General features: G+C 32.4%; 1 protein-coding gene across 2 annotated transcripts in view; it reads right to left on the bottom strand.

The window, feature by feature from the left end:
• LOC111050787 (putative ferric-chelate reductase 1 homolog) overlaps positions 1 to 17291 on the bottom strand; it is a 47255-nt gene that overhangs the window by 1884 nt on the left and 28080 nt on the right. Inside the window, exons 2-14 of one of the 2 annotated variants that reach the window (XM_039421149.1) lie at positions 14721 to 15035; positions 13452 to 13546; positions 12262 to 12391; positions 11062 to 11262; positions 9881 to 9982; positions 9200 to 9356; positions 8253 to 8521; positions 6736 to 6849; positions 5829 to 5985; positions 4583 to 4809; positions 2921 to 3167; positions 1255 to 1367; positions 101 to 214 (exon numbers count right to left, since the gene is read on the bottom strand). In XM_039421149.1, the coding sequence (XP_039277083.1) occupies positions 101 to 214; positions 1255 to 1367; positions 2921 to 3167; positions 4583 to 4809; positions 5829 to 5985; positions 6736 to 6849; positions 8253 to 8521; positions 9200 to 9356; positions 9881 to 9982; positions 11062 to 11262; positions 12262 to 12391; positions 13452 to 13546; positions 14721 to 15035 (2241 nt within the window). Of the gene's footprint in view, positions 1 to 100; positions 215 to 1254; positions 1368 to 2920; positions 3168 to 4582; positions 4810 to 5828; positions 5986 to 6735; positions 6850 to 8252; positions 8522 to 9199; positions 9357 to 9880; positions 9983 to 11061; positions 11263 to 12261; positions 12392 to 13451; positions 13547 to 14720; positions 15039 to 17291 lie in introns of both variants that reach the window. The other variant, XM_039421148.1, reaches the window with a different exon arrangement.

A 17291-nucleotide genomic window follows, 5' to 3' on the forward strand; every position in this document is an offset into this window, starting at 1 on the left:
GGGTTGGTATATGGAATCTTCCTCTGTGATTTGTAAAGTTATTCAAAATAATATAATAATAAGCAGGTTGTTCATGATTAAGAAAATAGCAAATACTTACTGGATTGTCACGTTTCCTTTCCATGTTATTAATTGCACCCCTCCCAACTATATCCTTCATTGGGAAAGCGTTTACTCTCTTGGCACCTTGTCTTTCACTCATACATCCTGATATCTATTGACAAATATTATCACAATGTACACTTAGCTATTTAGAAAAAATACAATAACATTTTTCCATGCTGACATTTTGAATAATATTTTTATAATAATAATAATTCGTATACATTCAGTTAGTAAATACATCTTATGAACTGAATTAAGAAACAATTAAAATAGGACTTTAAGAATATTTTTTCTTCTTGAAAATTATTTGATCCTATGAGTATTGAAATTAATACTAGAAGAGTTTGAATAATATAAAGAGTTGGAGAATTCTCAATTATTGTAGTAGATAACCGTTTAAATGCTCCTTTTTTATCATAATTCTGAAAAATATTTCCTCCAGATGTTTTACATTCATTAACTATTCCATCCATCAATTTTCTGAAATGAAAGTATTTACTAGCGTGACTTGCTGCAAATCCTACTCCATAACCATTAGGGATCTCATATTTAACCTGTATTGCATTGTGTAGGACTGTAGATGATTCATGCAAAATGTTGGGATAAAAAGTTCATTCAAATAGAATTACTTCCTCCACATAAAATGTAGATTATCTGATTAGGGCTACTCACTCCAGAGAAATTATTGAATTCCATCATGTTCACAGAAACAATATATTTCTATTAGGAAAAAAATTGATATCGGTAACATTTCATAATTAAAGTTTGCATTTTGAGAATAATGGTATTACCAAAGACCTTAAAGAGATATAGACCCACAATGCCTATGCCTTCCCAATGATAGCTCTTACTTGAAATTGAAGGCCGCCTTTGGGGTATTTCAGCACGAGATATTATATATATATATATTTGTAATACTATAGATCACAAAGGCATTGGTGGCATTGGTATGTAATAATCTTATGGGTTGTCCCCTCAATGGCGGATTTCAATTCCAAGTACGACACTAGCGCTGCATGTGAGTCTATGCATCTTTAAGGTCTTTGGGTATTACGATATACTGTACTATAAAATTAGAGGCAAATATATTCAATAAAAATTCAACAATTTACTATTTAGAGAAATTTATTTACTATTTGATGATCTTACCGAGAGTATTAGGTGTATGCAGACATAGAATGCTACATATCCAACCAATATCCAGTCCATCCAGCCGGGAAGCATGGCTTTGCTGAGTTGTCCGGCGAAGAAAATTGTCACAACTGAAAAAAATCAAAGCATTAAGTAATGTTTTTACATATGCAACCATCAATTTGGCGACAAAACTCTCATGCTTGTTGAGGAATAGTTGAGAAACTACAAGCTAGAGACAGGACAAGTAAGAATTACCGGTATTGAATGTGAGAATAAATTCAAAATGTTATGTTCACTAGACTATTATTGCTTGTAGGTATTGTTTTATTGTTGTGATACCAGTTCAAGCAGTATCAAGTAGCTTCCTTTAAAACCATGAATTACAAAACTATTATCGTTACATCATCGAAAGTCAAACCAAGCCCAAAACACACTGAGACCAATCACAAAAAGGCTTTGATTTTTGTTCAAATCCTGTAAGATAACAATATATATATATACAACAAATTATAATTTATTGGACTGTTATATTCATTTTTCATTTCACAGCAAAAAATAATATTATGTTGTTACCAAAGTAAAAAAAGAAAGTGGCATTATTGGAATGAAAAGAAAGAAATGCATTATTATTAATAAGCATTTATTGGTTGTCCTTACTATATGATGTTTCCAAACACAGCTGAATCACTTCAGGCCATATAGGTATAAAAACCTATGCATCACATATAAATTAGAAGGGAATTTGATAATCTGAGCTTAAACTCGAGTTGTAAAACATAAATAATTACATATTTTAACACTACAGTTAAGCTGCTATATCAAATACAGTTTGGACATTGCAACGTTTTTCCCGCCGCCGCCAGTGGTTCCCAATAACTGGTCCACGAAAGCTCTGCAAGTGGTCCGCGAGGAGCCCGAGGGAAGAAAAATGAATGTTTTTAAAATTATCTTTATTGGTCTACATTAGAGTATAATCAATTTCCCTTCTAAAATGTTATACCGAACTTATCGTAAGTTCAAAATATGTTTCCAATCTGTAAAATAAGTGATAAGTTCCAAATTTCCAATGCAATAAGATAGGATTATAAAGTTTGTTTGAAATAATAATTATTATTAAACGAAAATCAAAAAATAAATGCTGTAATTCAACCCAAAGACTTCTGCTACTGCAAATAATATTGACAACAGGGTAAACAGCTAGATGAAAATCATGGAAACCTGTTGTCAATATTTGCAGTAGCAGAAGTCTTACGGGTGAATTACAGTATTTAATTTGGATTTTCGTTTAATAATAATTATCAATTCATTAGCATTTTAATAATTGCAATAATCTCAGTAATTTCCATCTGTTTGTTTGAAATCTTAATGGCGGATTTATACCACGTGATCGAGCTATCCAATCAAAAGAGTGACAATCGATGGTCATACTGTGATTAGAGGTAAAAGAGCAATAACTTGAGTGCAATGGTGAAATGAAACAATACGAGTAGCCTATCGGTATGATAGTGATAATGATACAGTAGTATTACTTTTCCGGTAGTTACATAATGCCTTATAACACATCATATCATCATATTATTATCAGACAACCATATCATATCTTATGTCGGTAAATCAACCATATCTTTGATACGGTTGCAGAAAATAAAATATTGATAAAGGTGGATTTGTTGGTACTTACTGCCGACAATGTGAGCGGCATTGCCCACAAACCAATGCATCCAGTTAAAGAGCGGCCTCCTCAGTGCGTTGGGGTGCGGCCTGAAGGCGGCCATGAATGGCTGGATGAAGCAGAGCGCAGACGTGATGCAGCCGAGAATGGCGTGAGTCTGACTGGGCCCCGCCACCCACTCGCCAACCTCCAAGAATATCAGCACCAGTCCCGCTATTGTTAGCAGCCACACCAGTATCATGAACATTCGATGGTACTGTCAAAAATATAATTCATGATGTAATAATTTGTTTTGATTTAATTTTCAAAATTGACTTGACCACGAAAATCTATAATAGAACCTTGATTTGTTGAACAGTTTGAGTGGCATCTGGTTATTCCGCATTTTCCAGTCCTCATGACCTTATCCCTTCTGAGAAAACTTTTTTAATTTGTGTTGAAGTGGTTTGTTAAAATTGGTTCATTCAATTGGTTTTGTCTATGGACATGTTCGAGCAAACAACAATGCTTTCGGGAGACGGAAAATGCAGCACCTAATTGATGTCTGAAATTTGTAGTTTCAAATCATTTCATTAAGTTGAGTGTACCGTAATCAACTCGTTAATTTCATTAAGTTGAGTAATTCATTGGAATGAACTAACAAATCACAAATTCAAAACAGAGAAAATTCTGGTTAATTTCACCAGCGTTCAACTGATTTTTTTGTTGTTTTTAACAGTGGAAGATTATAAGAGCATAATTATATTTTTAAATTACTGGCGTAACTACTAGCATATTAAAAATGAACAGCTCAAAATCATGGAGCAATCCTCCATGTCTTACATGTTCACCTTACACGGGAAATAAATGTGCTATCTACTTGGATTTCTGATGATGAAGAGTCTAGTAGGTAACCAGAAGGAAAACATTTTTCAAAAAAGTTTCATAAACTTCTGTAAAAATAAAGCTAATTTTTCAAAATGTGAAAGCTCTTTGACCATCAGTAAACATGTACCGGTACACTTCTCTTGATAGAACCATCACTATTTAAATTACATGAACAATTGATAACCTGTCTTTTATTTGGAGTTAGTTTAAGTAACAGATAGTTTAGGAAATGAATTGAAAAGATTAAAATGATTTAATTATTATTTATGTTAGAAATTTTCAATTAACAAGTAGGATCAGAGATCTCAAAAAACAGTCATATTGTGAGCGACTGGAACATTAAAAGAAATAAATGAAGCAGGTCAAAAGAAAATAATATTAATAAAAGTCTTAAATTATTTTACAGTTTCATTTGATATGAGTGGACTCATAAATAAACTGTTAACAAACTATAACCAACATATATATTCCCTTGTGGGAAGTCCGGCCCCACAAGGTGTCAAACTATCAATCCAATAACTGAAAAACTTCAATAAATAACTATTATAAAGAATAATATTGTATGCATAACTTTATTAACAAATATTTATACCTTGATATGCCTAGGCTACATACGCTTTTACAATTCAATAATGTGTGTGCAGGATTGTTTATAGTAAAAAATATATTCCATTTGAATTTCTTGTTCGCTTTCAAAAACAACAATACTTCCCAATTAGCCAGCTTCCATTTGAAGAGAATGTTGAAAATGATCACACCCTAATACATTTTTAGAAGAAGAAAATTATTTGAAAGAATACTCACAGTAAACCATATATCTGTTCCACAGTGTGATTTTCCCACCCAGGTTTGTTTGAAGTACCTGGCTAGCACAATTCCCAAACTGGCGAAACCAATCCAAGCGGCAACCATGAACGATCCATGCAGGTGCAGATACAGTTTTGATGCTCCAGTGAAAGCTCCGACGTCGGCCAGCGATCTCTGCTGCCCACTCACCGCTGTGAACCTATCATGGTAGCCAACACCTTCAGCTGAAATAAAACATCATTCAATCTGCATCAAAATAAGATAACGATTTACTATTTTATAATGTATACTTATTTATCCAATAAAAAACCAATAGTAACGTGCATAAGATAGATCCAAGCACCTTCAACTGATGTAAGCTAATTATTATTAAACGAAAATCCTAATTAAATACTGTAAATTAGCCTCAAGACTTCTGCTACTGCAAATATTGACAACAGGGATAACAGCTAGATGGAAATTCGATAAGAGATACTATACAAAAATTATTTGTCAGCCCGGAATGAGCGCTGCTATCCAGAGATTGTCAGTTTGGTGTAAGGGTGTAGGGTGAGCATACCTGACTGGCAATTAGGAGGTACCGGGTTCGATTCCCGGGCTGACAAATAATTTTTGGGTAGTATCTCTCATCGAATTTTCATCTAGCTGTCAACCCTGTTGCCAATATTGAGAGTAGCAGAAGTCTTCGGGGAGATTTACAACATTTAACTAGGATTTTCGTTTAATAATAAATATTCATTAATTAGCATCTTATTCTACAGATTTCTATTGCACATTGCAATAAATATGTATATTAGTGTAATTATTATTTCACGGAATAGAAACAATAGAATCAAATACTATTATTTGACCACGGAACAAGCTATTTTTTATTATAGTTATTCAAAGTTAAGATCGTATTTTCAGTTTGTAGGCGATTTATATTGAAAAAAAAACTAGAAATTCAATAGATATACAGATTACTCAGCTAAAGTTATACTGGATAGGTAGGCCTACTCAATAATTATTTTTTATGTTTGCGAATGCTTTTGATCTTGTAACCATCTTTTTTCTATTATTGATTGATTGTTTTATATACTTTCATGGTTTCATTTTATATCCTTATGGGATATTGGGACCATTCAAATGTGACTTCATTTGATGAATGTTCTATAAGATACTGTATTTGAAATAAATCTGTTTCATATTCATTTAACACTTATGCTTCAATAAATAATTGTTAATAGAAGATTGGAGAACTTACAAGATGCCCCACTGCCAGCCGCTAATAGTAGGAAGTATTTATTGTTGGCGAGATCAAAAGTTGTTCCTTCAATTGTGGTTCTCACATCTCTCGTGAATTTACAGTAGAGTTCACCATCCTCATAGGAACTGGACAACAGGTTCACTGCTGATTGTTGCTGAAATCAATTTCTACCATTATAAAAAAATTATTTGTAGTAAATCTAATTTTCTTAATGGTTTTATTTGGTCTAAAAAGCACTCGTGAGATATAAAAGACACTCACTCGCTTGTGTCTTGACTTACGGTACATCTCGCTCGTGCTTTAAAGACTCTACTACTATTTTAATTTAATTAAAAATGTAAAAATTACAAGAATTTATGAGAATTTGAATATATAAAACTTCCAAATTGAATCTATGAATCAGAATGAATAAAATAATACAATTCACTATCTATTAGAAGATTTTTCATCTATCATAGAAGATTTTTCACATGGGTCAGATCAGTTTATCATTGGATTGAATAAAAGTATTCAAAAATCAAGTATATATTCTAAAGAATTTAAATAATACATCTATGTTATTTGTTACATTCCTAAACACTCATTGAAATTTATATAATTTTGGATGTTGGGTTCATTTGTTTTATTGGAATAGGAGAAAAATTATCTTTTTTAAGAAGGGTATTCTCAAAATAACCTACTCCTTTATTATACACTTATTCTCTGTAATATTATGTTGTTCCATAATAAAACTATGAATTCATTAAACTATAGTGTTTAACAACATTAACTTTGTTACTATATATCAATTACAAATTCATTTTTATTGAAATGCAACCCTTGAATTAATTAATAAGACAACAGTATTAATTAGAATATTTGACAATATTCTAGGTAAAAATATGAATGCAAGACGGAACTTTACCACTCGTGCTCTTGTGTTCTTCTTATCATTTGGTATATTCCAGGACATGAATAGTTTCACCACATTTGAAGGAGTGTTTGGATCATAAACACATTCCATCACGCTATCTCCTCCCTGAAAATTGCAGAAGAATAGTTAAATGCATTAGGTTGAAGTATTTATAATCTCTACTAAACATTAGAAAACATAAGCAGTAGTTGAGAACTCAACATTCCAAGTGATTGAGACTGTATAAGTTATAATATAATAATCAAATAAGTAGAGAGTGATAGTAAAACTCGTACCATTTTTCAAATATTCTAAATTTACTTTCTAAATGTAGTTATTGTTTTTCCATAAATGGAACTGTAAGAGATTTTTCAATAAATGGAATTGTATGAGATTGAGATTATTTCAAAATTTTCCAATTTGACTCAAATTAGGATAAGAATTTGTAAGGAAAAATTTCTTATTCTGAATTTCTTATTCAATTGAAGAAGCTCAAATAGGTACTGTAGTTTCATTTAATACTACAAAATATCTGGTTAAAAATAATGTAACTTTATTAATCATAAAGTGGATATTTAGATCTAGTAAAATTCATCTTCATCAAGTTCTTTATCAACAATTTATTCTTGCATTGGCTAACGAAATTGTTTTGTCTTTGCTGATATCAACCGTGAATAAATTCATTGAACAATGACACTCAAGTAATATTGACAGTTATCATTAGGCCTACTCATTAGTCTCACCACAAATAGCCAGGATAAAAAGAATTGTGGTCTGGGAATTCACCAATAGATTCATTTCCAACACAATCATTAATCAATCTTTTTATTGATGATTCAATGCAAATAAAGGTGATAGCTGTTATAATGATTGCGGTATCGTATGAAAGAGCTTGGATAAAAACCCACCTTGAAATATTTGTTTTTCAATAGTTTATGAATATTGCCTATCAACCTATGGGCTACATCGTAATCAAGAAACAGGTTCAATGCTAGTACGATATCAATCGCTAGGCAGAAAATGTGACGAGTAGGCCTACAAATGATATTGACAGAAGAAAAATGTATTAAAACCTATTTTGAGAAATGCTCAATATTTTAATGTGTTTTACCCAGTAGAATCAGTAAAATTACAGCTAAAGGCTCTATCAGCTTTGGTGCAATACAATGATAATTATTGTAATGTATTTAAAAATAATAATCATTATTATCAAGATAGTGTCATTATAATGTCTTTTTAAATACATTATTAATGAATGAATAAATTTGTCAATTTTCACTGAAGTTGCTCAGAATTTTGTAGTGTTTACTATGTCATCAGACACAGCTTTCTTATTCATCCATCTGAATTCTGTACTTATCGCGAATGAAAGGATTTCCAGCTATCTGGGAATAATTTGCTCACTGTTGAAAAAATCATAAAACGGTTTATTTCATCTAAATTCAACTAATCAGACAAGCAATGAAAGTTTTTGCACAAGTTGGAAAAATCGATATAACTTATACGGTATTTAATGAGCAATAAATTACCATTTTCTGATCTTGCGAGAGACCAACAGCAATGTACGATGTAGTCTCTCCCTTCAGTTCGAACTCATAGCGTTGTCCCTGCACTAGAACGGAAACCACAGCCTGACAACTCTGATCGTCCACACACCCGTCAGGGAATCCGAAACAGTTTTTCAACGAGTTGCAGTCCTTGTAGAAAGGATCATCCTTCTTGACACTTTTCAAATCCGACAATCGCTTCTTATCAGGTGAAGTGGCAAAAGCAATGTTGTGGAATCCAACGCCGTTTGCTGCAAGTCAAACAAATTACACTATACATTATGGAATCAGAAATCAACCATTAACCAAATTACTTTTATCAATTTAGAAACATAAAATAGATCAATCTAGTCAAATTCAAGTTGCAATATCAAAGACTGTCATAAACATTTAAAAAATAATTGTAAGTTAATCGCAAAATACGTAAAATAGTATCAGTTAAACAGAAGTAGAAGATTGAAACTAGCAAATCGGATAAAGTTACTGGGTTGGAGGTCTGATCCAAGTAAAAGTATCATTTCAGTGAAATATTTTATCCTGTAACCTCCATTGAAAGAATGACAAATTTTATGAAAACGGATGTTATTTTGATAAGAATTTAACAGATTTTTCAATGAGTCATTATAAATTTAATTTTACAAGGCCTAGATTCGAGTAAATTTTATTGGGTTGCTCACTTTTTAATTGCAAACATTTTGGTACCTATTCACATAATAATTCTATTCCTTAATCAATTCAGTTGATGTTAGCACTTAGCATATTCAAGTGCTTTATTAAAATCCATTTTGAAAATTCAAACACTGGAATGAAAACAATATAATACTCAGATATCTGGGTTTTAATGATTAAGTTACAAATAATTAAAATCAACATTTTAGTTTTAGATTCTACTTAAGCCTTCTATTGTTAATTCCAGAAGTAGAACTCACGCTCCACTTTTGATCCTGAAGCAAGAAGCAAGTAGTACGGACTTCTATCGAGATCAAATTTAATATCGTGCATCATAAATTGAGGATCGTGTGTGAATCGGCAGTAGATGTAGCCGTCCGCATAGTAGCCATCTTGTAGAGAGAATCCATTATGTTCCTAAAATAAAAATCAAATCATATTCAAAATTATCGGTGACAACCTGAATATGAAGCATTCCATATACTGTACAACGTAGCAAATGGGTTTGAAGTTTGAAATTCAATGAATTAGTTTCATGTTTTCTTATTCATCACTTTATAAGTGAGTACCTATTCATATTGTTTTCAAAGTCGGCCGTTGGCAAGTATTTTGGTGTATTCTTCATCAGAAATATTGAAAAAGGCCCTAGTCATTGATAACGTGTTAAGTTCAACTGCCTTTTGGATGCCATACTTTCTGCCCTCTGAGACACCAAGATGATAGAGAGCTGCTGATTATTGCTCTGTCATGACTCCAACAGTTGAGACATTGACAGAAATAGTTTTATAATAAATGTTCAATGTACCTAGATTAGGCTAATCATAACCAAAGGCAAATTAAATTTCTGTCGACTAGAATTATCTTATTGAGTGCGATTGTCAATCGTAAGTTAGCATGGGAATTATAATTTCTGTTGGCCTGTCGCCTGTTTTGCTACTCACCTCTTCTCTCCTGTTTTTCTTAGTAGGAAGATTCCAAGATCTATAGGCTTGCACAGCACTCCGGCCGGGATCATGCAGACATTCAATCACATTGTCATCACCCTGAAAAAGACATTCGAAAAGTATGTTATCAACTAGAAACATTTTATTGAATTTGATCAATTATTCATATAATTCAAAACAAATTAGAAAAGTAATAAGATGTGCTACTTATTACATTATTTTTTCAATGTTTGAAATCTCTCGACACGTTCATTTCAAATTCTTCACATAACGATTAAATAGTTACATTATACTGACCATAAAACATGTACTATAGATTGTAAGGTATGTTTAAGCTTAGTATTTTTGAAATTTGTGAATATTCAATTAGAAGAGAAATACAGAATGATGTTTATATCTATGAGAATTGTGAATTGTCCAAAGAACAGGTGCAAAATATGCTTACAAATGATAGAACAGCTTCAATATTTTAACACACTAAAATACAATAACTGTTGTCTTCAAAGTATATTCGCCAAATAAAATTGTCTAGACTTCATTTGAAACGCTAATTTTCCAGCTCCACATTACACTACGACTACTTTAACACTTTATCAATAATTTTTCTCCAACTCATAGAACAAAGCAGGATATGCATTCTTGAAATAACTTCACAGCCATATTGAAAAATTGAGGAATGTTTTCTACAATTTTGAATTTTTGATGAATTTCTTACGAAGTTTCATAATGAATATGGTACATGATTTATTGTTGAATGATTTAGATAATATTAGCTACTGTAAATTATCTATGATTATCCACCAGTTGCTTACTTGCGACACTTTCTGTTAAAAATAAAATAATTCAAAATATAATAAATTGTATTAAGAGAAAGAAAATGTAAAAAGTTGGGTTGAAAAGTTTTAGAAATGCTTGATACTTACTATTAGCACCTTTAAATAAAAATATACATCTGAGTACACTTTTTAAAATTATTCAATCACAACATGTTTCGGCTGTATAATGCCATTATCAAGTGATTAGAAAACGTCAATCACTTGATAATGACATTATATAGGTAGCCGAAACATATTGTGATTGAATAATTTTAAAAAGGCTACTCAGATTTATATTTTTATTTACATTAAAAAGTAGCCCTAAGGAAAAAAAGACAATTTATGAGCACCTATACTACTCACCATTTTTTCGTCATCAGAGAGTCCCACAGCAACGTATTCACTGCGCTTTGCCAACATGTCGAACTGGTATTTGTTTCCTGATGGCACAACAGACACCACAGCAGTGCAGTTTTTCACCTCAATGCATCCTGCTGGTATTCCAAAACAGTTTTTCGTTCTTCCACAGCCTTTGTAAATGTCTTTTTCAGCCTTGAAAATATGCTGTTCAAAACACAATAATATATTTAACAAGCTAAAAACAGCTTACCGAATTGAGGAAATATGAAAATTGAAACACTCACAATATCATAATTGGTTTGTATAATCTTTTTATGACGTCTCTTCATGTTCTTTATTCATATCCAATGATCTTTCTTGTTTGTTTTTCAAATATAGTAGCACAGCCTAGTGAATAACTTATTGGAAATGATCTTTCCCGGTAATGATTAGAAATATCACGTTTTTATGATGTTTTGAATTTTTAAAATGACAAAAACATTTAAGAAATTTCCACAAAGTGAAGGGGCACTTATCAACACAACAAAAATTAGAATATCTTATAATAATATTAAAATTGAACCAATTAGGTACCTTTATTTTTCCATTTTTATTCTGTTTTTGACGGTTAATGTTTCAGCCAGTATGCCATTCCCAAGTGGCAAATTAAATGAAGTGAAAAGATACCGTAATATTGATTCATGAAAAGAGTAAACAAAAATACAATAGCCTACCTAATCATTCAATTTAATCTTGAAAACGGCATAATTGGCCGAAGCATGTCGAGTCACAGTTAATGCTTTGGCTAATTATGTCATTTCGAGGTGTCAAATTGAATGTTTTGAGTGAAAAATATTACTATCCTAATCACTCAATTTCAATTGAATACTTGAAAATTGCGAAATCGGCCAAAACATGTTGTGACTTTCAAAAAGCAAAAAAAAAAAGAATCGGTACTAGTTCATTTAATTACAAAACTAATAACTAATCCTATGAAAAAGTTAATTATAGAATATAACAAGTTTTTAATATTTGAATTGAATAGGTTTGTTTTTCAGATTCATTTCTACAGGTTTGATGCCTAGTGAGATCGGACTCCCCGAAAAAAACTATAAAAAACAGTAAATGACCCAATGGAATACTAATCAATGGAGACATTCACACATCTACATCACCAATAGATGGAAAAATTCATCAACTGCAATAAAAAAAATGTTGACTCACGTCAAGGAATGAAGAGTCTGAAGAAGACACGGAGGGAATGCTCAGATCTCCATCAGCAAACCTTTTTACCTGAATGGAAGGTGATTCCATTCCAACCCAAAATGTATTCTTATTTTTCACCACCGTTGTCCTGTATTAATCATAGAGGAAAAGAAATTAAGTAATTTGTAGTAAGCTAAGTAAGAACGATATTGACAATAAATGTACTAAATCATTGGATTAGGAAGATTGGAGTAGGCCTAGCTTATTATTGTAATTATAGTGGTACTAAAATGTGGAAAGCAGTGATTCAATCTCTACTAAGTTACTTGAGTAACATTAATGGACCTTTATACTGCTAGTTTACTAATCGAACTGATAAGATTTAATTGTTGGGAATTTGCAAATAATGTTTTAACTAACGAGATAGATAAATTTATGTTTGTTATTAAACAATTTACCTACCGGTAAACATATGTTTTAGAATTAATAAGGAAAAACTTGAAATACTTGTGTCACATTTCCTTATATGTATATGTCATGTTGAATTTACAAGTAGAATTTTCAATATTCAGCCATTACTGTCATGTATAATTCAATTCTACATTCCATGGAAATCCAAAATCTATGACATGTTATTATGTAAACCAAGAATTGCTATTACAATAATTAATAATCAATTTCTATTCAACCTAAAAAATGGAGTAGATATCATTCTGATGGTTCCGATGATCCAGCAGAATTTGAATAGCTAGATAGACCTACATCAACTATATAATCATGGTTATATAACTACTGTAGATAGACCCAGATTCCTCCAACCTTCTGTGTTTCATCCACGAAGTCATGTTTAAAAATTAAATTAAATTCAATGCCAAAACTTCAAATATATATAACCTATATAAGAAATTTAACAAAATATAATATGATTACAAGACTTAAAAATCACACAGCAGTAAATTATGGATTAGGATGAGGGGTTCTACTAAAATTTTGACTTCAAAGTCTCTCCAATAATGGATTTAAGAACAACATGATTTTCAGTATGATACAACAGTTCACTATTAACAGCACAAATTATTGTGGATGCAAAATACGAGTAATAAAACCAATCTCATCATTCTGCTTTAGTAGCAAGGTGTATCCCAGGTTCAATTTAATGTTAATTTATGAGTGTCTCAGAATTGTTGGTATTTATTTTGAGAGCTTACATGAAAGTGACAGGTCCGTCGTATCCTGGAGGGGCTTCCCATTCGAGCTCCACCGATCGTTTCGCTGAATTGCTTTTCTGCGTAGCTGCACTGCCCTGCAATTAAAAGTTGAAGGACTTATTGGAATTTATTCTCAAGACATTTATTCTTAAGACAACTTATTTTGCAGTTTAGTATTGATAAACTCCCTCATTAATTTCGATCTGAATTTTTATCATCTTTGCTATAATCCGTGCAAACCTTAGCTATGCAAAATGGCCATGCTATTTCAATACAATTGTAGAAGCACAGTGTTGCTGTTTTTATGCTGATTCTATCATGAAGACCTACGTTCCCTTTTTCGCTCTTTCTCTCTCTCACACAATTAGCTTATAGGCTTTCCGGATTCTGTGAAATCTGGCATCAGCACTGTACCGTATTCCTCAAGAGCAATTCTGCAATCCAAGGCTTTCACAGTAAGATTCTTCAGCTTCAGTTCCTGTGATCCCTATATTTTAAAGATGAAGCGTTGTTCTGGCTCATCAAACAGTATTCAATCAGCCTACAAATGTATTGTTTTTTCTGTGAACCCTCAACAATAATTTGATTCTATTGTAACAATGCTTACCGTATACCACCATGTATCATTTCGCTTTCTCTCATTCTCCATATCTTCAAATTGTTCGACAATCATTACATAAATAGAAAATTGTTATAACCTAGGAGCGGAGACAACTTCCCGAAATCTATTTGGGAAAGAATCTATTTATTCATTCTAAATCTATTTATGGAAATCTTCCGAAATAATTCTCGAAATCTATTTGAGTAGGCCCCTCACCATTAGTAATACGGAAAGTTGTTCAGTTTTGTCGTTGGAAATTTTTTAGCTGTATACCTAAATATCCAATAAAGTATTACATCCAAACAATCTTTAAAAAAACCTGTCACTGAAAGAAGATTAATCATACATAGTTGGATATCACAAGAAACCTCAGTAGAATCCTTGTCAGTAAAACACCCTTCCTCGAAAATTTTCATTTCACGATACTGTAGAAAATAATATTACAATATAATCTATCAATTATTGATATATTTCAGACATTCATCAATTCAATATGATTGTATTCATCGTACCTTTTGTAAATCACTCACTCAAAACTGTTTCTATCTCCAATTTAGAATAAGCAGCCCCGAGGTTATTATATCAGATATTCCTGCTATTATTATTAAGATTTTTAATTTTCATGATTTACACAATAGAGTTACTCTCATCAATGGTCCGGTGCTCACCTTGAACCCAGAACAGTCGATAGTTTTAGAGTTGTCAGGCACGGCCGAGAAGCTGCCGATGACCCGGGTATTGTTGGGGTCGGGCCTCGCCTGCACCAGGAAGCCGGTGAAGTCGTCCTGAGTGGGACTGTACACGGTGACATGCACTTTGCCGGCCTCGTTGGCGGCGTGCTGTGCCGTCACTGTGTACGGAGCCGTCGACGTTTGCGGTCCGACGCCGTGGCCCGGCACCATTGTCTCGCACACGAACGTCGGCGCGCCGTTCGAGTAGCCGGTCACGTGTCGTGTCGTCAGTGCCAGTAGCGTCATGCATAGCTGCTGCAACAAAAAGAGCAATCGAGAAATTAGTTCTGGATTGAATTATGACAAAGGATTCGTTCTATTTATTACACTGAAATTTACAAAGTTTATTAACTTAATAAGAATACAAAGTTTACAAACATAAAGAATAGAATAGAATGACTTTTTTATTTGTTGATGTGGCGAAGTTTGGACAGTAATGTCCATTTAACCACGTCAACCACATAATTTATAGCAAGAATTAAATACAAACATGATAACACAAAACTTTTCAAGCATGATATGAGATAAACATATATAGATGTCCAGAGTGCATCCCTCTACAGCATGATTTGTGAATAACTAGATTAGTTCATACCAGCAGGTAACCCGTGCTCCGCAAGGGTCTGCTTAAAGCACAAATAGATTGATTTAGACAAACTGAAAACTCGAAGTACTGAAATCTTGAAGCTCTTAATATAGGTCTTTAATCATCCTCGGTAAATTATAAAGTTATATGCAAAGTTCTAAGTTAATCAGTTTAGTAGTTGAGACGTGATGATGCGTTATTTGTGAATTTCCTATCCCGTGTATGTATACGTTAATTCTTATCTTTATTATATTATAGAAAATGAAAGACGTGAGGAATATTATAGAACAAAGAGTTACACCCGGTTGCACAGAAGTCTGTTAATTTAATCCCGATTAAATGTCACGAGAGCCAATCAGAGAAGCCTTCTTCTCAGAAAACCCTTCTCTGATTGGTTCTTGTGGAATTCAATCATGATTAAATTTTAACAGGGTACAGATTTGACTGAATGAAAATGGAAAAAATCTTGGGAATTTTTTATGATTTTGAAGAGAATTTTGAAAAGATACGTTATCGACCTTGTTTTTATGGACAAATTCTGAACAGTTTATAATTAAACCTGATGTTTCTATTCAAATCGTTCTCATGATTTGTAAACTAATGATTTCAATGAATTTATTGAAATTGATATGAATCAATAGTAATCATGAGTAATATGTAAGAAACTATAGGCATTCTACGTTTTCCCAACCAAAGTCACGCGTATAATAGTAGGTAATTATCATAGCTCTACTTGATGTGAGGTGAGGCAGAAGAAATCACTTTCCAGTATAATCTACTGATAGACATGAAACACTTACATAATAATCATAAGGTAGGCCTACGTATATGATAGGAAATTCTCAATACGAATTCTACTCAATATTGTTCCAGTTATTTGAACAGTAGTGAAGATTGTAAGGTCGTTTGAGATAGCAAATTCAGTCCTTCGCTCATCATTCAATACTTTAGTAGGAATGTGAAGTTTTGATGGCCGCCTAGAAGTAGAAACAACTAAATTCGAACACGCAACAGGTTACACATTGTAAACCTACTGATAATGTCCATGAGCAAACGAACAAATGACCTAGTTTAGGACAAGTAGTGGTTCGACAAGAGGACGAAGAAAATGATCGATTCTTATCCGATAGACATTAGAAGTACTGTTCAATGAATAAAGGATAGACTCAGGAAGTCAGTACATCACGAAAGGGCTGGTGATTTGAGCACATCTTCATGTTACCGAGCCCATCACACACTCTCTCTCTTTTTTTGTCTCTGTTGTTAATCGATTAGCAAGTTGACCGAAAATGTGTGTCAAAGCAATTCTCAATAATTCTCTCCATTCGTCTCTCTTCATCTCTGTGAGAGATGATCAGGAACACGTTCTCTCGTGTGCTGAAGATGATGAGTAGTTGTTCTTTGAGAGCAAGTTTTTTCTCTCTCTCTACTTTTTGTATTTAAACTTAAAAGTCGTTAAACAAGTTTTTCTTTTCTAATGGGTTTCCAAGCGCCACTGATGAGCACGATTTGTTTTCATATTTACTGCTGTTATTTTCTTCGTGAGCGTAATTATTTCGACCTGTATACTTTTTTCCAAAGACAGCAAAACAAAAATCATTTGTTTTGAAGGTCTATCACATCAGTCATCTCTACTATCGACAACATAGGATTTTTGCAATGCTTGAATTATATGTGACTATCACGGTTGCTTTTTCATTGCTTATTCGAAACATCTTTCAATTTCATCTAAACTTGGAAAATAATTCATAGAAAAAAACTAAGAATTAATGAAGAGTTTTCAATATTTATAATAGTCTGATGGATAATTATTCATTTCATAGAATGAATTCATGTGTCAAGATGAAGACAGTTTTGTAATTTTTGGTTTATTATTGATTGTGAGCATAATATTATGTGAATATAATGATTCGTGTGTTGAA

Source organism: Nilaparvata lugens, chromosome 2 (assembly GCF_014356525.2).
Source record: "Nilaparvata lugens isolate BPH chromosome 2, ASM1435652v1, whole genome shotgun sequence".
In the NCBI taxonomy this organism is placed as follows: Eukaryota; Metazoa; Arthropoda; class Insecta; order Hemiptera; family Delphacidae; genus Nilaparvata; species Nilaparvata lugens.